The 25214-nt window shown below is 35.1% G+C and overlaps 1 protein-coding gene across 3 annotated transcripts in view; it reads left to right on the top strand.

The window, feature by feature from the left end:
* The window catches only part of l(1)G0289 (plexin domain containing lethal (1) G0289), an 82844-nt gene that overhangs the window by 45533 nt on the left and 12097 nt on the right, over positions 1-25214 (top strand). For all 3 annotated transcript variants that reach the window (XM_075301664.1, XM_075301666.1, XM_075301665.1), the window contains exon 2: positions 23574-24088. In XM_075301664.1, coding sequence (XP_075157779.1) covers positions 23574-24088 — 515 coding nt within the window. The remainder of the gene's footprint in view (positions 1-23573; positions 24089-25214) is intronic.

Below are 25214 nucleotides of genomic sequence, written 5' to 3'. Positions count from 1 at the left end.
TATATATATATATATATATATATATATATATATATATATATATATATATATATATATATATATATATATATATATATATATATATATATATATATATATATATATAGCTACCAACAAATTTGGAGGATTTGAGATGGTACCGAAAATTTTCTGTCGTATAATACTTGATATTAATTATGACCGCTTAGAATAACATTTGTCTCGTTTTCGTCTCTTTCTTTTCTAGCTTTGTTTGGAACTACAAACAAGTTTTAAAACGTATAATTTAATTTTTGTTGTTTTGTTTCTCGATTAGCCTAGCTGAACCATCTGCTCAAATACCAACATGAACTCACTTAAGATTCGTCATTTGGATGAAATTTTAAAATGTAATATTTGAAGCTTAAATTAGAATCAATTCTTTTGAAATTTTATATATACAGGCAAAAAATAATTCGTTCCCTCCAAATCGAACGTATGTATGTCTAAAATTGCATTTGGGAAGAATGAATTATGTTTTACCTGTATATTTAAAACTTAAGCCAGTTAAAAAGTTTGTTTTGAAGTAAACTATATAATTTTTACAGAATATACAAATAATCTAATAGATACATTAGAAAAATGTGAAGTTTCGGGCGCAGATTAACTAAATATGTTCTTAGATTTTATTATATAATAAAACTTCGTCACCCACGAATCATTCGTTTTCAAACCTAACACACGCTATTCACTTATTCATATAGCTGTTATTGTCATCCACACACAAAAATCTTTTCGTTTGCTGATCCATATAATCAATTTATGGTCCAGTTTGATTGCGATAGACATTTTCATACGTTTTATCGTTTTTGGGTGAGTGTAGAATCTTAGACATTTTGAATGTAAGGTTTGTAATATTGAAGTTCTTTTAATTTGCTGTATCCTTATCTTACAAAAAAGGCAATTATACTAATCGTTCTTTTCCGTGCAATAAGTAATTTATAGATACGTCTGTAAGCTTGGCCAAGCCGAATCTTATATACCCTCCACCATGTATTGCGTAGAAAGTTCTACTAAAGACTGTCCCCCGTAATCGAATTACTTGGATTGTGTCAAAACTAACCGATGTCAAGGTATCTTAAAACTTAACATTGTCTTCTAAATTGTAAGTTAGTCCATATGGAGTCTATGCTACACAAAAAAGGCCATATTAAATACCAATATGAAGGAGTCTATAAATTAGAGAGACCAATTTCAACCGGATCGAATGAAATATATGAGGCTCGTTCGTAAAGTCAAATTTAGAGATCGGCTATATATAATAATCAACCGATATAAACCAATTTTTGCATGATTAGTAGAAGTAACATACTGACATCACGTACCAAATTTTAACCGTATCGGATGAATTTTGCTTTTCCAGGAGGCTCAATGAGTAATATCTATTGTTAGGTATGTGGTGTTAAGTGTTAAGACCAATATTTTGATGTGTTACAAACGGAAAGGCAAATTTAGTATGGCCCCCACCCTATGGTGGAGGGTATAAAAAGAAGTGGAAACTGATGAAATAGGCCAGAGGCGTCATAATACTGGATACAACCGACACAAAATTTTATACGAGGGCAGTTCGGAAACTTCTTAGTCTAGCACAAAAAGCGCGGTATAAACAGAAAAAAGTTAAGTGTTTTGTTTTGTTTCCATCTCTGTTATGAACACATGTTAAATTTTGTTTCGATCTGGCAACTCCTTCATATAGAAACAGGTGTTCAAAAAAGACGCATCCGCAATTTTTTTACAATGGAAAAATTAGAAATGCGTGCTGTCATTAAATATTTACATAAAAAAGGTTTATCGGAACAAGAAATTCATAATGATATGGTGAATGTGTTAGGTCAAAGTGCTCCTTCATATGCAACAGTAAAAAATTGGGTTGCTGAATTTAAACGTGGTCGTACAAGCATTGAAGATGAACGACGTAGTGGACGTCCAAAAACAGCAACAACAACAGAAATTGTAGCCAAAGTACATGATGTGGTATTAAAAGATGAGTGAAATTGATAATATCATGGGCATCTCAAATGATCGAGTCCATTTAATTTTGCATGAAGAACTACAGATGAAAAAGCTTTCTGCAAGATGGGTGCCGTATTTGTTAACAATCGATCAAAAACGCAAAAGAATGAACATTTCTCAAGCTTGTTTGGATCGTTTTAAGCGAAATAAAACGGATTTTAAGCGTCGTTTCATAACTGTTGATGAGACATGGATCCACCACTATACTCCAGAGACAAAAGAACAATCCAAACAAAGGACTGAATCTGGAGGAAGTGCCCCAAAGAAGGCAAAAACAATTCAATCGGCTGGTAAGGTTATGGCAACGGTTTTTTTGGACTTCAAATGTATTTTATTGATTGACTATCTGCAAAAGGGTAAAACAATAAATTCTGATTACTATTGCAACCTTTTGGATCAATTAAATGTACAAATTCGAGAAAAACGTCCTGACTTATAACACAAAAAAATAATTTTTCATCAAGACAACGCACCAGGGCACAAGAGTGTTTTAACAATGGCTAAAATCAACGAATTAAAGTACGAGTTGCTTGACCATCCACCTTATTCTCCTGATTTAGCTCCCAATGACTTTTACTTGTTCCCAAATCTAAAAAAATCCTTGCTGGCAAGCGGTTTACCTCAAATGATGATGCAATTACTGTTGTAAACCACTATTTTGAAGACCTAGAGGAAAACTATTTTAATCAAGGGATAGAATTGCTAGAAAAGCGTTGGACTAAGTGTATTGAAGTTTCAGGAGATTATATTGAAAAATAAAAATATCTTTGAAAAACTAACTAATCTCTTTCATTGATAGGCTAAGAAGTTTCCGACCGCCCTCGTACAAACGAAATACCACTCTATTATAAAGTATTTTCTTTAAGAGCAAATAAAATATTTTTGTGTCAACAGAAAACTTCGTTTGTACAAAATTTCGTTCCTCAGAAAAGAAAAAACTTCTTTTAGCCTTTATATTGAGTTTTCGTTCCTCAGAAAAGAAAATACATCTTTTAGCCTTTATATTGAGTTTTCAAAGTGTAAAAATTAACTTATCGGTTGATTGGAATTAAAATTGTAGTTTAGTGATTGTTTTATATTATATTTCATATATAAATCTATTTTGTTCGTGTGCACATAGAGGAGACAGTCAATCAACTCGAACATAAGAAAAAAGGCTTGAAAAATATTGAAGTATTTATAATTTATTGTGGTGTTCTTATCTTATCAACAAAAACAAGACAATTATACTAAGTCACTGAAGTTTGTACCCAGCACATTCTTCGAACCTATAGTTTACGATTCTTACATTTATTGAGATTGAAGTGAATATACACGTCAATATTGACCCAATACGGAAGATAATGCAAACTAAATTTAAGAATACAGGATTTACACTATATTGTAAATTGTAATTTAATGAAAGAAAAACATTTTTGATTTAAAAAAATATCCTTTAAATTAACCCTTTTAGCGACCTGTGTGGCTTTAAATCTAGGATCAATCAAATTAACATTATCATTTATCAAATGTTCATTCTCTTTTCGGGGTATATTAAAAGTGTAAAGTTGTTGTCTAAATCCGGCCAGATTTAAATATACACAGACAAAATATCACCAAAATATTCAGAATTGAAAAGTTGATTGAAGTTGAAAACTTTTTCAATTAAAAAATAATTGATAATATTAATCTTTTAATCAATTAACTTCTTAATCAAATACAACTAACTTCTTAATCAAACTCGGAAGAATGAGATAGTTAAAAAATTATGGATATATTTTTAAAATTCTTAATTAATTTTTTTTAACTACACATTTTTGAATCAAACTAAAAAGGATTAAAAATAGTTATGGAAAGTGATTGAAATATAGTATAGCGATTACAAATATTTTCATTTTTATATAAACAATTAATTGAATTTTGCAATCAACATCAATTAAAAATGTAATTGAATCAATTACAAAATTAATTGAAATTTGCTAATGAAATCAATTAATTTGTTAATCAATTATTTTTTATGCTCAATTAAAACGGTGATTGAAGACATTTCAATTAAAAAATTAATTGGATCAATTAATTTTGTGATTGAATCTGAATAATTTTTTTGTGTGTTTATATATGGGAATATAATACATTATATAGCTACCAACAAATTTGAATGATTTGAGATGGTATCGAAAATTTAGATCTACAAGGTTAAGCATTTTTTTATCGATAAAATAAAATAAAAAAACAAATGAAATTTCTATGTAGTTAATGTAGTTTTAGACACAAATCTAAATTTATTCAATTTTTATTCGTTTTAAAATTGTTTTCAAGAAATTATTGATTATTGTAAATCAGTGTTGTTTACAAGCAAATGCCAGTTTAAAAATGCAAATTATAACGGATACTTCAAAGTAAAAAAATGTTTTCTTAATTAAAAAAAAAAAAAAACTTTAAACCAAACATGCTAAATCCTCAAAATAAAAAAATAAATAAATACTTTCTTAATTCCAAAAAAGACTTTAAACCAAAGATGATCAATCCTCAAAATAACCAAAGATTCTAAATCCTCAAAATAAGTCTTAGCCTATATTTGAAGCGTTTTTATCTTAAGGCCGGTACTCTGTTCGGTTTTCGCGATGAAACTCCATACAAAATCAAAAAATGCGAAAAATTTGCGAAATTTTTTCCATTTGTGATACTTTGTTTTTTCGTGTTGAAAAACTGACGTTTATAGCACGGCGCCATTTGCAATGTGAATTAAGAAATAATTTATTTATTAAAAACTATTTGTGCGGGTTTATAAATCAAACGCGGACCATATTTTTGTTCCGAAACTATACAAAGGATCAAAGGAATAGCAGATCAATTGCCCAAGGAAAAATAAAATGTTATTGTGTAAAAACAAGCAACAACCACCAACTTAATCCAATATCGCCCCCTGTAAAATAGCGCTCCAAGCTACCTAAAAAAAGCCTCTTTCTATGTGCGAAATAATGGTTTCCATAAAATTTTTTCGCAAGAATGAACATAGTACCGGCCTTTAAATTTAAAGATTCATTACTTCAGTTAATTTAATTACCTTTTCTTTCTGTTATAATTTGGATTATTAAACTGACGTTTAATTGGATGTGAATCGCTTAGTAAATACAAACAAAGAATGAAAATTCGATATATGAGATATGTACACTGAAAAAAAAAGCATACTCTGTTCCAAAGATTTTGTCTTTACTTTAAAAAAATTGGTATTGATTCCGAGCCAAAGAAGCGGAGAATACATGTAAGGATACTTTTAAGACACAATTCTCTTTTAAATTTAGGTTATGTGTACTTGCTTCTAGGAAGCAAATTTTAATTTTTCGCTTTCTCAGCTTTTTTTCTTCATATGCTATCAAAGTCCTTTAAAAACGAGTTAACGGCAAATTTATTTTCCAAATTAGGACTCGACTTCCAGTAGAAATTATGCTATGTTTGAAGTAAAAAACTTCTTTAAAATAAAGTTTTGAAAAACATGTCCTATATTTGAACGATTTTTTGCTTTGTAGTCAAGATGCAAAAAGACAACAAATTTAAAGACAATTTCATTAAATTTAAAGAATTTTTCTGAATTATTAAAGTCAAGTTGACCTTAGCCTATAAATTTTTTCTTTCATGTTAAGATACCCATTTTTAAGTCAAATCACTTAATTATAAGGACAATACGACTTCATTGAAAAGTTTATCGACTTTTGGACAAGGAAAATAACTTTATTTTAGAGAAATGCGTCTTCTATGCTAAGCAAAATTTGTATTTGTATTTTAAAGACATGAAATCTTTGACCTCACGACAATATTTTTTTCAGTGTATGTATGTATGCTAATTTTAATTTTATGTAGATAGCATAGTAAACGAATTTTAAAGAAGTCGCATCTTTGGCTCGGAATCAAAGTCAAAATTTTTGGATCCATGTAAACTTTGTTTTGTTTGGATATTTTTTACTGAATGGACCGTAAAACAGAAGTATGTTACATGAAAAAATATTTATAATTTTTCGAATAAGTCTTATGGTTATCGTTCAGAAAGTTCAATTTAGGTTAGGTTAGGTTAGGTTAAAGTGGCAGCTCTATTAAATTTCAGGCTCACTTAGACTATTCAGTCCATTGTGATACCACATTTAAAAAAAGTTCAATTTAGCAATATGAGTACGAAAATTACACTGTCAAAATATTGTAGTGAAGCCAAAGATTTCATGTCCTTAAAATACGAATGCGAATTTTTCTTAACATAGAAGACGCATTTCTCTGTTATAAAGTTGTCGTGAACACGTTTGATAGCACATGCAAAAAATTTGAAGAAACGAATATATTAAAATTTGTTTCTTAACATAGACTCAAATTTAAACGGGAATTGTGTCTTAAATATATCCTTATTTCAATTCCTCGCTTCTTTCACTCGGACATGATTTTTTCAGTGTAAACGCAAATAATTCTGGTGGCTGTCGCCTATATAACGAGCTTGAAGATAAAACAGATACACCAGTGTACACTTGGTAACACTACCCCATATAATTAAGATATTTCAACCGACTTCGAATCGAAAAATAAATATTTGCATCTCATTTTCCATTTGGGTCCTTTCAGTTAAAGTTGAAAGACTTTGAAGTAAGACAAGTTGTTCTTATTGTAAAGAAAAGCATTCACTATTTAAAGAAATAATCTTTAAGCCATAACGTGACGTGCTAATTTTCGCCGAGCCACACGAACGCTAGTTTGTTCGTCCCTGAAAATACGATCTTCATCCGCAGGTTGTCCGTTCCCAGGTTGTCATTCTTGATTTAAAATTAATTTAATATAATGTCAAAGAATAACATAATGTAAAGAATGTCCAACATATTAGAGTACACATAGAAAAAACATTGTTGGCTCCTCTCATTGAATCGCGTACATGCGACACTTCGATTCGACAAAAATTGGGTCATATATCTGTTGGACAAGGTCATTCATTCATTTGTTTTTTGTTTTCATTCTATGTACCACATCCATTGACTTTGTGTGGCATACATCTATGTTCTTGACTTATGTGCGGGTATGTGCAATCATCATAGAGACAAAAAGAAATGAACACCATTAAGAAATTTGCATTAATTTAATTTCAACAAGTAAACAACGTTAAAAAAAACCAAAAATATTGTAGCAAACGCAGACATTAGAGGTAGAGAAATGGCGCATATCGCATTTGTATTTTGCGATAATATTTCCCGAATTCCCCCCATCACCAAAACCGCCCGCAGTTTAAATGTTGGGTCAAATTGAATAATTTCTACCCTTCGTCATAATTGTTTTAATCCTCTTTACTTGCAATATTGTGCGAATTTTGTGATATATTGTCTTATCTGAAAGTTACTTCGTTTATATTTTATTCATCTTCTAATTGAATCGAAACGATATCAAAAACTGTATCGCCATCACAACAATATTGCCGTCAAACGGCGATGATAGCACAGAATGTGTTATAGCTTTATTTTTGTTGACAATATTTCGTTTATATTGCACAATGGGGAGCGATTGGTCAAAAATATGTTGATGGTGTTTCGTGAAATATTATTTGAATTATAATGAATAATATTTATGACAACCAACTAAAAATGTTCAATATTTTCTATGTCTTGCTGTTACAAATAAAATATTTGATTTTAAATTCTAAATTAGAAAACAAAGTAGGTACACTTATTACAAAATATTTTTTATTTTTATTGATAAAATTTAGAAAGCCTTTCACAAACAGACAACTCAGTAGACATATTCCTGTCTCTAGCATATTTACAAAATATTGTTTGGTGATAATTAATGCACTGTAATTTTAATTTAAAACTCTATCCATTTTGTATCAAATACTTCGAATCACAGCTAAGACTCAAATAAACTAACTTCAATTATGTGCGTTCCAAAGCGTTACCAGAATTGTTTCACCAAAAAACGCTAGAAAAAAAAACTAAAAAACAAAAATTTATTTGCACGAAAAGTCACGACGGGGTTTGCTGTAATGTTTGGATTGAGCTTTGAAATATGTGGGAAAGCCTTATTACGACAGCAAGGGTTAGATAAAAGGGTTTTGTCCATATTTCAATAGAAACATGTCGAAAATAAAAAAGGCTAAAATCGATAAAAACGCCATGAAATTATTTTTACTCACTATGTATGAACGGCCCATACTATAGTTTATCCGTATTGTTCCAGGAGGCTAATCACGGCATTCGATATCGAGAACATTTGATCGAAATCCAAACATTTCGGATCACGGGAATCGATATCGATTTTCTTGATCGAAAATTTTTTCGATTGGTAAATTCGAATCGTAAATCATTTTTCACATCGTCTTCAGCACACACAAAAAAATAATTCTTTCCTCCCAAACGAAATTTTAGACAAGGTTAGGTTAAAAAGGCAGCCCGATTAAGATTCAGGCTCACTTAGATTATTCAGTCCATTGTGATACCACATTAACTAAAAGTACCTATTACATATGGGCACTTCTAGTTTTAACCGCTGAACCTTCTTGATTATTCTATATATTTTTTATTCCCCGGGGTCTGTGTGCACCACGCCTCACTGTTGGGGATTAGAGTCTCAAACTTTTTGTCGAAAAGTGGACTCGCCAAAGTGTAAACCACTACGTTAGGCACATCTGGCATTATTTTGAGGACCGAACTGTGACCGTAACTTTTTTCCGACCACAGCGATAGCACAACCGCAACCGCAACCGCACAGCCGTTGTTGCAGCTGACTGTTTGGCCAAAATGTCTAAAGGCAATAGATGTAGCATGACATTAAGGGAATTTGTTTGTGTCTTGCTGAATGCGCCTGAGATGCTGAACTTTGTCTAAACTTGTTGGCTGGTGAAGTGCCGGCCACCAGACTACAACACTATATAGCATTATAGATCTAACCACTGCAGTGTATAGCCAATACACAATTTTTGGTTTTAGTCCCCACCTTTTTCCTATTGCCTTTTTGCACAGGTACAAAGCTACCGTTGCTTTTCTCGCCCTTTCTTCAATATTAAGCTTAAAGTTCAGCTTCCTGTCCAAAATAACGCCAAGGTATTTTGCACACTCACCAAAGGGAATTTCAATACCCCCTAAGGAAATTGGCCTAACCGTGGGAGTTTTGCGATCTTTGCAGTACATTACTAGTTCTGTCTTTGCAGGGTTTATCCCAAGACTATTCTCTTTCGCCCATTTCTCAGTCATCCGGAGCGCCCTCTGAATAATATCTCTGATTGTGGATGGGAATTTTCCCCTGACTGCTAGAGCCACATCATCTGCGTATGCCACCACTTTTATCCTTTCTTTTTCTAGGGTAACCAGAAGGTTATTTATAGCAACATTCCAAAGAAGAGGTGATAGAACTCCTCCTTGGAGAGTGCCTCTGTTCATATACCTTTGTATGTTTGCTTGTCCTAGTGTGGCTGAAATACGTCTCTTCATTAGAAGTTCGTCTAACAGCCTAAGTATACATGGATCAACATTCAGAGTTGTCAGTCCATTTAATATCGAGCTCGGATGCACATTATTGAACGCCCCTTCGATGTCTAGAAACGCCACAATTGTGTATTCTTTGACAGATAGTGACTAGTTCATGTAATGCGGTCTCAGTAGACCTGCCCTTCGAATATGCATGCTGTCGTTTCGAGAACAAACTTGAATCGATGCTAGTTCTAAGATAAATATCTATCATCCTCTCCAGGGAGCCACCGTGGTGCAATGGTTAGCATGCCCGCCTTGCATACACAAGGTCGTGGGTTCGATTCCTGCTACGACCGAACACCAAAAAGTTTATCAGCGGTGGATTATCTCACCTCAGTAATGCTGGTGACATTTCTGAGGGTTTCAAAGCTTCTCTAAGTGGTTTCACTGGAATGTGGAACGCCGTTCGGACTCGGCTATAAAAAGGAGGTCCCTTGTCATTGAGCTTAACATGGAATCGGGCAGCACTCAGTGATAAGAGAGAAGTTCACCACTGTGGTATCACAATGGACTGAATAGTCTAAGTGAGCCTGATACATCGGGCTGCCACATAACCTAACCTAACCTATCATCCTCTCCAGAGTCTAATGAGGATAAGCTAATTGGTCGGAAATCCTTCGCCCTCGAGTGAGAGGCTTTTCCCGCTTTAGGTATGAAAACGACTTTCCTGGGATATATGATAAGTTGATACATCCTTTATATATCGCCGACAACCAGGGGATAATTTTGTCAGTCACTGCTTGTAACTCCGCCGGAGTAATTCCATCAGGTCCGGGGGATTTGAATGGTCCAAAGCTATTTAACGCCCATCTTATTCTAGATTCCGATACAATTTCCTCGATAGGAAACGACCGCTGAGCCACTGTGTCACCGCCGGAACCTGGTTCATTTTTCATTTTGTCTATTTTAGACAAACAAAGTTCGTTTCTCATTTGCTTTTCGCTGTAAGGAAGTTTATTTGGAGGAAAGGTATATACTTTTTGTGATAAACGTTTATTCTTTTCCAGGATGTAAAAACGATTTCATAAAGACTAACTCAAAAAAACAATCTTTTCTGGCTAATTGCATTTTCCCTCATATCTTTCTCACTTCCACGAGGTTTTTTGGTTCTTACCACATTTTTCTGTAATACAAACAATGTAGAAAAAAGTATTCGATTTTATAAATTTTTTAAATTTTACCTTTCGCCTGGACGGAGAATCGAACCGCGAACCATGCAATTTGTAAGCTAGCACACTATCCACTGAGCTATGTAGCTGTTGTTGCCATCAATAGACTATTATCCATATAAGTTATATTTATATAGCATAGCTTGCGACGCCCACGAGCCGATTAAACAAACCTTATTTAAAATAAACATACATTTATTTGGACACCGTGGAGCAGTGACTGCTACGTCCGCCTTGCATGACAAGGGTCGCGGGTTCGATCCCTGCTTCGACCAAACACCAAATACTTTTTTTACATATATTCCAAAAATGTTCGGAAGATTCCGAAAATATGTTCGACATTACATACTACTATATTAAATTTTTACTATGAACTGTATAATGTGTCTTATTAAAGACTTATAGTCAGAAAACAGAAATAGTATATATATATTAGTTTTAGCTCGAATTATTGCTAATTTGTGGTAAATTTACATATAATGAACATATTTTGAATACTTAGGACTAATGCAACTCCAATAAAAGTTAAACAAAAATTGGTCATAGTCGAGTTCGGGAGCGAGCATCCTAGCTTGGCAAAAAACCCCTATAAAAAGTGCGCAGGCAAGAGCGATATCCAAGAGATTGTGGTCAACCAATTATCGTGGCATTCCATGACAGCATAACGCTTCTGGACCACCTTGTAAGAAAAGTGAATGAAAGCATCCCACTGGCCAAAAGTTTTAAGACAGCAGACAATTGCAATATAGATAGAAATAACGTTGACATGCTACCCAAATTATATTTGAACGCCTCCTTCGTCAGCCGAAATCGTCCATTGAGCCTGCAAAAAGGTGACATTCTGGCAGTGCACACCATTTCAAACCCATGTACCTACACCAATAACAATGTGCGATCGAATTCTTATTTGTCGCCGAATTATTTTATAATCATATCATTAGGAGGAATTAGGAGGACCTAAGATATGCAAACAATTCACTTTTTACTTTAAAATCTTCAAAAACATATGTTTTTTCTACATTCTATTTATTGCCGCTAACCTAATTTTGTTCTACTTTGTTTTTTTTTTTGGCAATGCTAGATAAATTGCATCAAATATAGATCGAATGCCGTGATCCAAACTATAAATCGTATCGGTAATTTTTTCGATAAAATTATGAATTCGATGTCGATTTCATAAACCGAAAAAAATAAGAAGTTAGACTATTCGGTCCATTGTTATATGTTACCACAAGTGGTTAACTTCTATGTTTAGGTAATTCTATGTTTAGCTTAATGACAAGGGACATGAACTTTATAGCCGCGTCCATATTTGGGTGAAACTACTAATAGATGCTTTGAGACACTATTTGGTGTTTAGTCGAAACTGGGATTTGAACCCAAGTCCCTTTATATGCAAGACGGGTATGCTAACAATTGTACCACGGTGGTACTTATGTGTATGCGCTCATACACACAGGGAACGACTCGTAACTAACTTCATCGTTAAATATTATATTGGCAAAACTTCGAAAACTTTCTGTTTTGGTCTGGCACAATAATTTAACATTGCAAAGCACAAGGACATCGGTATTTATTTTATTCAACGATAATATCAAAAGTGTATGCATGCACAGTTTTTCTTACAATCTCACATTCTGTGTTGTTTCACCCACTGTGCGTCCTTTCCATTTTGGTTAACTGCCTTCATGTGCATTTGAAGCTCGATGTGTAATATTATTTTAGCATTTAATATGATTATGTCGAGGGAAAATTGACTCAATTTTTTGTTATTGACCCATTAGAGACATTTAATGCTATTTAAAGAGAGAGACACATTGCTCCAGTTTATTTTTGGTGTTGTTGATAGGGTTCAAATTATTTGACCATTCCAAAGGTTGGGGTTTCACTTTGTATTTGCTAAAAGATTTGAGAACAATTTTATTTGATTATTCTATCGTGTGTTCGTTTGTATTCTCTATTATCATTGCCATTTGATCCATACAATCTAGATGTCTGTCCGCATTAGAAAATTTTATACAAATATGGAAAGAAATTATCTAGGCATATAAAAAGGGAGGAAAACGGACTAGAAATAGAAATGCGAAGGGTGATAATAGTGCCATTTTGTATCGATAAATAAACACTTATAGCGTATTAGAGTATAGATATAGTTTATCTGTATATTTTAGTGTGTGAGACAAATCCTAAATATAACTTATATTTCAAGGTACAATTGCAATACATTAAAGACTACCCGGTAAAAAATTGGAAGTTGTTTAAAGGCATAACTTTAAAAGACCTTCAAAAAATGTCCTCCCAAAGATGTTATTTATTTATAACTCGCTTTTTTATATTTTTAATGATTTTTTAATAATTTTTTTAGTTACAAATGCATTAAAAACAGCATATGAATTAATAAAATGGTAAACTTTACATAAATCTTTTCAAAACAAAAAAATGCTAAATCCATCCTAGAAAATTTGTGAAGTTTTGAAAATAATTGAGGTAAAACATTTCAGACAGTAGGGAGCCACCGTGGTGCAATGGTTAGCATGCCCGCCTTGCATACACAAGGTCGTGGGTTCGATTCCTGCTTCGATCGAACACCAAAAAGTTTTTCAGCGGTGGATTATCCCACCTCAGTAATGCTGCTGACATTTCTGAGGGTCTCAAAACTTCTCTAAGTGGTTTCACTGCAATGTGGAACGCCGTTCGGACTCGGCTATAAAAAGGAGGTCCCTTGTCATTGAGCTTAACATGGAATCGAGCAGCACTCAGTGATAAGAGAGAAGTTCACCAATGTGGTATCACAATGGACTGTATAGTCTAAGTGAGCCTGATACATCGGGCTGCCACCTAACCTTTCAGACAGTAGTTAGAATACATTAAAAAGCATAAAATATTATAAAAATGATTTATTTGACAAGATATAACAGAATTTTTTAATTCACATCCAAAACACTTAATTAGGATTACACCTAAAGAAGTGATACAAATTGAGTGCAGTGGCAGTTAAAATGATGGACATTCTTCCTATGAAAAGCCCAATTTTTCACCAAATATAACATTTTCACAACTTTTTTGGCAAAGCTTTTTTGCTGGGTAATTTCTTTGGTATAAATATTGTTACGAATTTGATAATTATAGATATAAGTTTATTTAAATTAGTTTCCGTTAATTTAAAATTTAAAATTGTAACGATAAAATTTCGCTATCACTTGTTGGAATCATCTATTCATTTTCTAGTATTTTCCTGAATTTCTTTTATGTTCTTTTGTTTGCTTACCGAAATGTTAGTTCTTACTCTCTCATAGAATAACAACCCCTTTGCTTTGTTATTTTGCTTTCTCATTTCATCTCATTGTCTATTGTCATTGTTGTTGTAGTAATGCGGGCATATATCTATGTGAGTGTGTATGTGTTTGGCAGCCACCAGTCGAATTACTTAATGGTCGTAGATCCTTCTAGCATTGTCTAAGAATGTTCTGGCGTTGCCAGAATATTGTAGTGCTACCAGAATGTTCTCGTATTGCCACACCGTCATATATAAAAGCGCTCGCATGCTGCTTGCGAGTCAGTCTTAATTAAAGCGTCAAACGAATAACTTCAGTGTGAACGAATTGTAAAGTGTGAAGTCATAGTAAATAAATTGTAGATTGTCGTTATTTAAAAGAACTGTGTTTTAATTGTCGGGTAATAAAAAAACGCCTAAATATAAAAACGTAACAATTGGTGTCGGAAGTGAAATAACGGAAAAAAATCTACAATGAAGTTTAATGAGCTTCGTGTGGAAGACTTAAAAAAGGAATTGAGCAAACTGGAGCTGCCGACAACAGGAAACAAGGCTCAATTACAAAAGCGACTACTGGAAGAGTTCGAGCGGCGCAGTATTGATATCGAAACACATGAGTTCGATTATAAGGAAGATCTTGACGAATCAGTAGTAGCCAGCGCCTTGGAAACTCCATCTGTAGCTTCTAATGTTGTTGATTACACATCGATGGTCAATATTTTGAGCAAAATGATGGAAGAAAATTCTCTAAAAATGCAAGAGAATTCTAGAAAAATGATGGAAGCTAATTCTAGAAAATTGGAAGAAAAATTCGACGAAAATTCTAGAATGGTCAACGAAAAATTACAACAAATTTCTGAAGGCATTGAGAAACGTGTGGACCATATAGAAAATCAAATTGTGGAATTGGATAAGAAAGTTCTTTCCGTGGATGAGAAAATTATGGTTCATGATGAGAAGTTTCTGCACATCGAGAAAAAAATGTCAGAGCTGGAAATTAAAGGTGGTCCAGTGCGCGTCATCGAGGGCTCAAAAATCAAAACTCCTGTTTTCGATGGCTCAACGTCATTTGATGTCTTCAAATTCCAATTCGAAATGGTTGCTTCTAGAAATTTGTGGAATGACGATGATAAAGCAATTGAACTTCTATTGGCATTAAAGGGCAATGCTGCTGATGTGATACAAAGCATTCCCGCTGTTTCTAGAAATAACTATAATGAAGTAATAGCGGCGCTTCAACGCAAGTATGGTGGAGAGCACAAGCAAGACATCTTTAGAATGGAATTAAGAGGTAGAGTCCAGAAATCAAACGAGACTCTACAAGACTTTGCAACAGAAGTTGAGCGGTTGGTGCTACTGACATACCCAGGAGAGAGTCACCCACTTGTGGACCGCATCAAAATTGAGACCTTTGTGAATGGCATTCGAGACCCAGACATAAAATGTGCAACATATGCGTCACAAAAGGCTACATTCGCAGAAACAGTAACATTTGCACTTGCGCAAGAAACTGCGAGATTGCTAGCACGGCCTCAAATTCACAAAGTACGCAGAGTAGAGACCGAGTGTGAAGAATCGAAATCTATCATTGACTCGATGAAAGAGGCAATGAAGCAGGTAATGCAAGAATTGAAACAGGATGCAACTAAATCCCGAATCAAATGCTATAACTGTGATAAGACGGGACATCTAGCTCGAGAATGCAAAGCACGACGCAAACGGTCAAGATCCACATCACCATCTCCATTAAACAATAACCATAAGAAGGTGACCCCACAGTCAAGTGAGTCACCTTTAAACTAAATCGAGCTAGTTCAGCGGGGCAAGAGCTGGCTCCCACAGACGATGGCCCCACCATCTCCATAGCAATAGTTCAACAGAAAAATAACAATTTAACTATTGCGGGTGTTATTAATGGCGACAAGCGTACTTTGACGTTGGATACTGGTGCATCAAAGTCTATCATTAGATCTGATTTAGTAAAAGGAAAAGTTACACCACTGATTGGAGTCAAGCTACGCACGGCTACAGGGGAACCCGCAACCGTATATGGAAAGGTCACCGTAAAATTAACTATTGCTAACAAATCCGTTACTTATGATTTCATTGTGGCCGATATAGTAGACGAAGTTATAATTGGAGCGGATTTCATGATTGCTTTTGGTCTCAATTTGGATATGAAGCGTCGTGTAATGACATGGTGCGATGCCGAAATAACGGTAAACGTGGGATACGACGGGAATACACCTGTCAGACGTTTGACAACGAGCCAGTCAGAGTCTATACCACCGAATGCCGAAGCAATTATATGGGTTTCTATGAATGGAGATTGTGAAGTCGGCCAATTGTGGGTTGTTGAACCAGCAGAAAACAAAAGCAACAACATCTTGATAGCAAATGCCCTGGTAACAACGAACGAAGAGAGACTAATACCAGTTCGTGTCTTGAACTTGTCTGACAATCACGAGCAAATTGTAAAATTTTCTGACATTGGCAAATGTACACCAGCCGAGGCAATAGTCAATTTGGAAGGCAACTCATCAAAGACACATGGAGCAGTGAGAAAACATCTAGAAGCGTATGTCGAGGCTTGGACACGTCATCTATCGCCGTCAGAGAGAAATAAAGCCAAGCAATTGTTGTGGAAAAACGTCTGTGCTTTTGCTTCTGAAAAGGAAGAACATCTGTAGTGAAACATGAAATTAAAACCGCAGAAGAAAGGCCCATAAAACAGGCACCACGAAGTGTTCCCCTGGCAAAAAGAGACGAAGTTCAAAAGCTCATAAAGGAAATGGCGGAGAGTGGAGTGATCGAGCCATCATCAAGTCCTTGGTGTTCCCCAGTTGTGCTGGTCAAAAAGAAAGATGGAAGTACCCGATTCTGCGTGGACTACAGAAAACTGAATGATGTCACAAAAAAGGACAGTTATCCGCTTCCACGCATTGATGACACGTTGGACACACTAGCCGGAACAACATGGTTTTCTACGCTTGATTTGCAGAGTGGATATTGGCAAGTAGAGATCGCCGAGAAAGACAAGGAAAAGACGGCTTTTGGCGTTAATGGCGGTCTCTGGCAATTCAATGTAATGCCGTTCGGGCTCTGCAACGCTCCGGCTACCTTCGAAAGATTGATGGAGCGGGTACTGAAGGGGTTGCACTGGAAGTCGTGCTTGATATACTTGGACGACATCATAGTGATGGGCAAAACATTTGACGAGCACCTTAAGAACTTGAAAGACGTTATCCAGCAATTGTCAGCCGCTGGTCTACGCCTTAACGCAAAGAAATGCTCCCTTTTCCAGCGGGAAGTTAAATACCTGGGTCATCATGTGACTGCAGAGGGCATATCCACCGATGAAGACAAAATCCAAGCTGTCAGAGATTGGCCACGACCCCGAAATCTCCACGAATTAAGAAGTTTCCTTGGGTTATGTACATATTACCGACGATTCGTCCCAAACTTCGCCAGCATCGCCGCTAGTCTCCACAAATTGACGCAAAAAGGTCAGAAGTTCCAGTGGAGCGACGAACAGGAGGATTCATTCCAACATTTAAAAGAACTTTTATGTTCAGCTCCTGTTCTAGCGTATCCTATTCCGGGCGAAAAATTTGTTTTGGATACAGATGCTAGCGCGCATGGTATTGGAGGTGTGCTATCCCAACAGATAGACGGCAAGGAGAAGGTCATCGGATATTTCAGCCGAACGTTGTCCAAGCCCGAAAAGAACTACTGTGTAACGCGACGAGAGCTGCTAGCCGTCATAGAGAGTGTAAAACATTATCATAAATATTTGTATGGACAACACTTCTTGCTCAGGACTGATCACTCAGCTCTACGATGGTTGCTCCAATTCAAGAATCCGGAAGCTCAACTGGCACGTTGGATCGAGAGGCTCCAAAGCTATGATTTCAGTGTCGAGCATAGAAAAGGTGGAAAACACGGTAACGCTGACGCTTTGTCACGTCGACCTTGCAGTATAGAATGCAAGCACTGCTCGAAGGCTGAACACAAGGAGGAGATTGTTGATATTCGGCTGTTACACGTCGAATCTGGAGTGGACTGGCCAACAGAACAGCGTAAAGATCCCATTTTGAACAAAATTATTTCGGCAAAGGAAGAGAACAAGAAGCCCAGTAAGAAAGACATCGCAGCCGAAAGTCCACTTATGAAATCATACTGGGCTCAATGGGATAGTTTAGTTCTAGTCAATGGATCCCTGCAACGTAAATGGGAAAGCGAAGATGGCAAGAGCAGCCGAAATTTGATCATCGTTCCAGATTCCAAAATAAGAGATGTTTTGGCGGAGTTCCATAATGGTCCCAGTGGAGGTCATCTGGGAATAACCAAAACCGCCGAGAAAGTGAAGCAACGATTCTACTGGGTTGGATGCCAGAAATCAATTACTGAATGGGTAGCCAATTGCGAGAAGTGCATGAAGGCGAAAGGTCCAACAAGGAAAAGTCGAGGTCCTATGCAAGAATATAGACCAGGAGCCCCGTTTGAAAGAATAGCAATGGACGTGGCAGGCCCTTTCCCAGTAAGTGATTCTGGAAACCGTTATGTCCTTGTGGTCATGGATTACTTCAGCAAATGGCCGGAGGTGTATGCAATTCCAAACCAAGAAGCAAAAACGATTGTGGATGTTGTCAACAAAAACTGGATATGTCGCTACGGTGTGCCGTCCGAGATTCACTCAGACCAGGGAAGAAATTTTGAATCGGCCATATTCAAAGAGATGTGTGAATCCCTTGGTATCAAGAAAACGAGGACTACACCATTACATCCACAATCCGATGGCATGGTAGAAAGGTTTAATCGCACTCTGGAGGAACATCTTCGAAAAGTAGTGGACAACGGCCAGAGGGACTGGGACGAGCATATACCAAAGTTTTTGCTGTCGTATAGATCTGCCATTCATGATTCCACCTCTCGAACACCTGCCAATGTTCTATTCGGAACTGAGTTGAAGTTGCCTGGTGATCTGATATTCGGTGCTAAACCTAATGAGCTCGCCATGGAAGAAAACAGAAACGACATCCCAAACACTTTCGGTGAAGTTCACGAATCAGTGCGCAACAAAATAAAAATGGCCAGTAACAGAATGAAGGCGAGATACGATCGTGCTGTAAATACTGAAGGCTTCCAAGAAGAAGAATTGGTTCTGCTATTTAACCCGCAACGAAAGAAAGGATTGTGTCCTAAACTGCAAACACAGTGGGAAGGCCCATACAAAGTCATCAAGAAGATCAATGATGTTGTATACCGGATTCAGAAGGACGACAGCCCTAGATCAAAGATGAAAGTTGTACATCTGGAACGATTGGCTCCTTACGGAACAGGTCCTGTGCCTGTTCGGGACGAACAGGCTTAAGCGGTAGGCAGTGTTACGAATTTGATAATTATAGATATAAGTTTATTTAAATTAGTTTCCGTTAATTTAAAATTTAAAATTGTAACGATAAAATTTCGCTATCACTTGTTGGAATCATCTATTCATTTTCTAGTATTTTCCTGAATTTCTTTTATGTTCTTTTGTTTGCTTACCGAAATGTTAGTTCTTACTCTCTCATAGAATAACAACCCCTTTGCTTTGTTATTTTGCTTTCTCATTTCATCTCATTGTCTATTGTCATTGTTGTTGTAGTAATGCGGGCATATATCTATGTGAGTGTGTATGTGTTTGGCAGCCACCAGTCGAATTACTTAATGGTCGTAGATCCTTCTAGCATTGTCTAAGAATGTTCTGGCGTTGCCAGAATATTGTAGTGCTACCAGAATGTTCTCGTATTGCCACACCGTCATATATAAAAGCGCTCGCATGCTGCTTGCGAGTCAGTCTTAATTAAAGCGTCAAACGAATAACTTCAGTGTGAACGAATTGTAAAGTGTGAAGTCATAGTAAATAAATTGTAGATTGTCGTTATTTAAAAGAACTGTGTTTTAATTGTCGGGTAATAAAAAAACGCGTAAATATAAAAACGTAACAATATATTAACTAAGTTTCAAGTAAAGGTAAAACATTTAAGTATGTAATTCATTTCGATAATTAATTTTATTCGAGAATTGTTTTCGATTCGAAATTTCTTTCGTACTACACTCAAAAAAAAGTGAACTCTATTTCACTAAGGCCAATTTAACTTTAGTTTAGTTCATGTTTGGAGAAAGTTTCCTTTACGGGAAAAAATTATACACAAATTAAGCATAAAGATTTACTAAATTCGTATTCCTCACAAAATAGTTCATTATTTCTTTAAATTTGTAAATTTATTCATTATTTCTTAAATTTGCATATTTTGAACTCCAATTTTTTCCTTCAAACTACAAAATTTTCTTTCACAAGAGAAAAAATTAATTATTTCTAATAAATTTTCTTGATTTTGTCAAAAAATGTTTACTTATTTTAGTGATAAATATAAATATTCAAAATTTTCTAAAATTAACCAAAAGTTTTCTTCCTGATGGGTTCACTGTTTTTTCAGCGTATGTAATATTATTGAATTCACCAAAAAGTGTAGCCGGTTATAACGTAAAATGGCACCACTTACGAATAATAAAAAAGGTGTAATTTAGTAGCATTGTCAGTGACTCAAAAATTGATAGACAAAAAATAAAAAAAAAAACAAGTAAGCAAAGTCTAAAGTCGGGCGGGGCCGACTATATTATACCCTTCACCCCTATGCAGGCCAAAATTTGTGTTACCAACTCAACTCCTTCCCATTTGCTGGAAGCTATATAAAAGAGACAATTTTTTTACTTCTACAAAATCTCTAGAATTAAAATTTAAATCGGCTAACGATATCCAGTTAATTGGAGGAAACTTCCATTGAAAATGGGTCTAAAATGTGTATCAGTCTACCATATTTCCCCAACTCTGGTGTACGTATATATGGGAGCTATATATAATCTGAACCGATTTTGACTAAATTTGACATGTATAGTTAGAATAATAATTCTGCTATCTATGCGAAATTTCACGTATGTTAAATGGGAGCATAACTTTGGCCCCCTGGTCATATGAGTGCAAATTGGACGGAAGATTATATGAGAGCCATATCTAAATCTGAACCGATTTCAACCAAATTTGGCATAATTACCGATACTACTAAACGTATTCCTTGTGCGAAATTTGAAGCAAATCACGGCAAAACCCTGGATTTTGAGGCCATATAAGTTCAAATCTGAACCGATTTTTTCCAAAACCAATAGCGATTGTCTCTGTCCCAAGAAACGGCCCTATGCCAAATTTGAGGACGATCGGACTTAAATTGCGAGCTGTACTTTGTGCACAAAATTACATATACAGAGAGACGGACGGACAGACAGACGGACATCGCTAAATCGACTCAGAATTTAATTCTAAGCCGATCGGTATACTAAAATATGGGTCTATGACCACTATTTCTTGGCGTTACATACAAATGCACAAACTTATTATACCCTGTACCACAGTAGTGGTGAAGGGTATATATAGTAAATACAATAAAATGGAGAGTGTTGCTTTGTTGTTTGAAAGAAATAATGAACGTGCCGAAAGGAGAATATTGAGAAATGGCATAAACATATTATCGCTTTCGGATAAAAGTTAATAAATATGAATATGTTTATTTAACTGCCTCAATGAGTGTGTTGTTAGTTTTATTAAAGATTTCAGATTGTCGAAGGAAGCATTCAACTATGTAATGGACAAAATAAAGGATGTGCTTACCCCGACAATGCGCTCTGCAGCGGTAAGGCCTGAAATGAAGTTAGCTGCCACATTAAATACAAAGAAATTTATCTTTAACGGAAGGACGTTTATTTCAAAAACGATTACCCTAAACTCAAATAAAAAAATTTTCTCAAACATTTTCTCCCTGATCCTGTATATCGAACGAAAACATATTCGAAAGAAAGGCAGTCACTCGAGTTCGAATTAATTCGGGGTTCCCCATTTTCATTATCAAAAATTAGTATTTTCAAATTTTTGACCTGAGAATTCATTCAAATGTTTACAATGTTTTTACTTTTTTCTTGACACATATTGATTTAAAAATAAATCAACCAATGCAAATTCTGTTTTTCCAAATAGTAACCTCTAATTAAGAAATTCACCCTTGCATGGATATTTCATATCATTCTATACTAACTTAATAAAGAGAGCATTTTGTGCTATTTCTTATTATTCCGGATTTCCCCTACGCATTTATTTTATGCGTTTTAAGTCCGTCTATGAGCATATTAAGGTCAATGCGTGTTTATTTCTATTAAATATGTATTGTAAGGTGTAACAGAAATTGGACGTTAGAATTTCCAAACCTCCTTCAATCTTCAAACCATTCATCACAAACAACTACACGAAACCACAAAGGTTCGTCGTCAACTCGAAAGTCATGAGGAAATATTTGCCGAAGGTGCCGTAACAACGATAGCAAAAAAAATCGATTTTCTAATAACATTAAGTTCAAATGAACGACCTACGGGTGCGAGGGGACGGCATGAGCCAGTTCTTTGAGTGAATTCTTGTTTGAGTAAACTTCCTATTCGTATTGTGTAAATATGATGTATGAACAACATTTACATCATCTGTTTGCTTAATGCTATTGACTTGGCCTCCATTCTTCGAGGCACAACATAAGTAGTGTCCATGCAAATTTACAATGCTTAATTATGCCTCTGACAGTAGAGAAATAGACAGTAGTACATCTCTTTATGTGCCTCAAAGAGTGCAGCTGTCTTAATCGTGTTATGTTTAATTTGGTCACACTATTTAATTTCATTGTCCATATTTATGAAATTGGTGGGGGGGGGGGGGGGGGCAAATACTTTTTATGTATATCATGTGGAATGTTTAAAGTAATACGAGTAATACGTAAAGGTTAAAAAATTTCCAATATATTTTTTAAATTACTTAGTCCTTCGAGTTTGAGTAAAAAGGTAATTGTATCAATTAATTTTTTAATTGAAAAAGTTTTCAGCTTCAATAAATAAAATATTTTGGAGATATTTTTGTTTTGTGTAGTTAACTTTACTCTAACAGAACTTCATTAAAAATGAGGCAAACCGGTCATCTAACTTTTCCTCTTTTCGAAAATCTATTTATTTTTTTCGACTCCGAAACGCATTCGATAGTACGGCACATGCTTCCATTTATTTTTTCATTTTCGTATGTATAAAATAATTGCAATTTTACTTCCAGTGGATATTTGCTTAATCACTAAATCAACCAAATTGTTTAGCATTCTCACTAAAATACGAAGAATAAAGAATTTTTGTCATATTTCACTCAAACACACATAAGAAATAACACCGTGAAATAACCTTGATCTGAATCTCAATAGCAGGCTCAACAAAATATTTAATATGTGACAGCCGATTTTTGTATACTTCAAGCTAACGATAATGAATACAACCATCACCCATGATAAAAAAATGTACTTATTACAAAGTTTATACGCCGTGTATCGCACTATATGTGAGAGAAGTTTTGACATTTTCAGAAATTTCGCCAGCGTTACTCAGAGAAGATAATTGATGGTTTTCAGCGAGGTACACTTTTTTGAGTGTAGCTTAGATTAACCTATCATACTGTACAATACAACAATTCTGCAATTACTTAATGCCTTCCATTTTTTCAAAATCTATTTGCAGATGATAAAAAATCTATAGCAGATATTAAAAATCAATACCAAAGTGTTCCAACCACAAATTCAAGTAGTGCTCAATCTCAGCAAAATGTGAATGCCAATAATTCAACTGCATCCACGACGTTGGCCGCAGCACCCGCCGCTTCCGCTTCGTCAACACCATCCATTATAGTGCCTCCAAGTAGTCGACCTTTATTGGGTGTTAATGGGACTGGTCAACGCCTGGATATGACAAATCCAATTGTAGCAACCACTATTCAGCCAGATGTTGCGAAGAGCAGTGATGCAGCAGCAGATGCAAAGAAAAATGCAAATAAATTTCCTAAGAAGGTGACTATAGCCAACAAAGGTCTTTCGGCAGCGGCTGGACCACTATCAACTGTTGCCTCACCGATGGCATCTTCTGTTAACGGCACTGCCAAGTCAGACTTGGAAAAACTGATTGACACTATTGATTTGCCAGAGGATGAGAACTTAGACTCTTTAAAAAAGCGCAATTTAACATTAAATACAACATCGGTAAGTAAAAAGAAATTTTTAAGCATATTCATTTCAAAAAATAGTGGAAATATTTTGCATCCGTTGAAGCAACAACTTGGTTTGATTACAAATTTTCAGAACCTGCCCTAGGAAAATCAAACATGATTGCTATGCCAAGTTTCGAGCAGTGGAAGCCCAAAGTGTTCATTTCTGATGGCATTAAATAAAACAATCTAAAGATACAGCAGCAAAAAAACTATTACACCTATCAATTTGAAGTAAATTGTGAAAAGACCTTAAATTAAAGCTTGAGGTCCGGGTTACAAAATAGAAATAATTAATTCTGTTTAGGGAAATAAATAACAAAATCAAAATCGAGTTAATTTCACTTAGACAAAAACAGAAACTTGTACACAATAAATAAAAAGTATTGGTTTAAACACTAAATATTAAAAATTTTTAATATTTTGCATGGTAGCCCTTAGTGTTTTCTATTGTCTGGAGTCTATTTGGCATTGAGTGGGTTAGGGTTTTCGTCAAATCTACGGGGATCTCAAATTTTAACGTATGATACATATATATTTAGGTCATATTTTGCATGTCGTTTAACAATGTATTTCAAATTGATACGTGTTTGCTGACTGTATCTATTTATCTTGCACATCCACAGATATTTGCATATATGATAGCTATTTGGGATGCCTTACGTGTTTGGAAATAGTCAAGCGTAATAAACTCTAGTTTTTGAATCAATATGTGAAAATCGATGAACAGGGTTCCTTAACTCCACAGTCCAATCGACAACTATCCGAATGAACTGCACAAGATAAACCCTTCAAAAGTACAGAAAAACGTAAGATTTGACATGTGGATTTGTACTCCTAATTCCTTCTGCATCCATATTTTCGGGATCCCAATCCCCACCACGATATTCTAATGTTCTTAGAATGCTCGCTGGGAAGAAATTTTAGTAGAAATAAGAGTTAGGTTCTTAAAAATCATTTATGTTTAACCCTCTAATGCCCAAGCCCGCCTTTAGGCGGGCTTCATTTAATAAGGAGGCTTTTAGTAAAACACACCTTAAGTCAACAAAAATTGAAAAATAAAAAAAAACTTATTTGAAACTATTCAAAAGGCTTTGCAGCATATGCTGAATTTTACCGTA

Source organism: Haematobia irritans, chromosome 3, assembly GCF_050003625.1.
Source record: "Haematobia irritans isolate KBUSLIRL chromosome 3, ASM5000362v1, whole genome shotgun sequence".
In the NCBI taxonomy this organism is placed as follows: domain Eukaryota; kingdom Metazoa; phylum Arthropoda; class Insecta; order Diptera; family Muscidae; genus Haematobia; species Haematobia irritans.
Note: the sequence above shows the minus strand (reverse complement) of the source record. Positions and strands in the feature narration are given on the sequence as shown.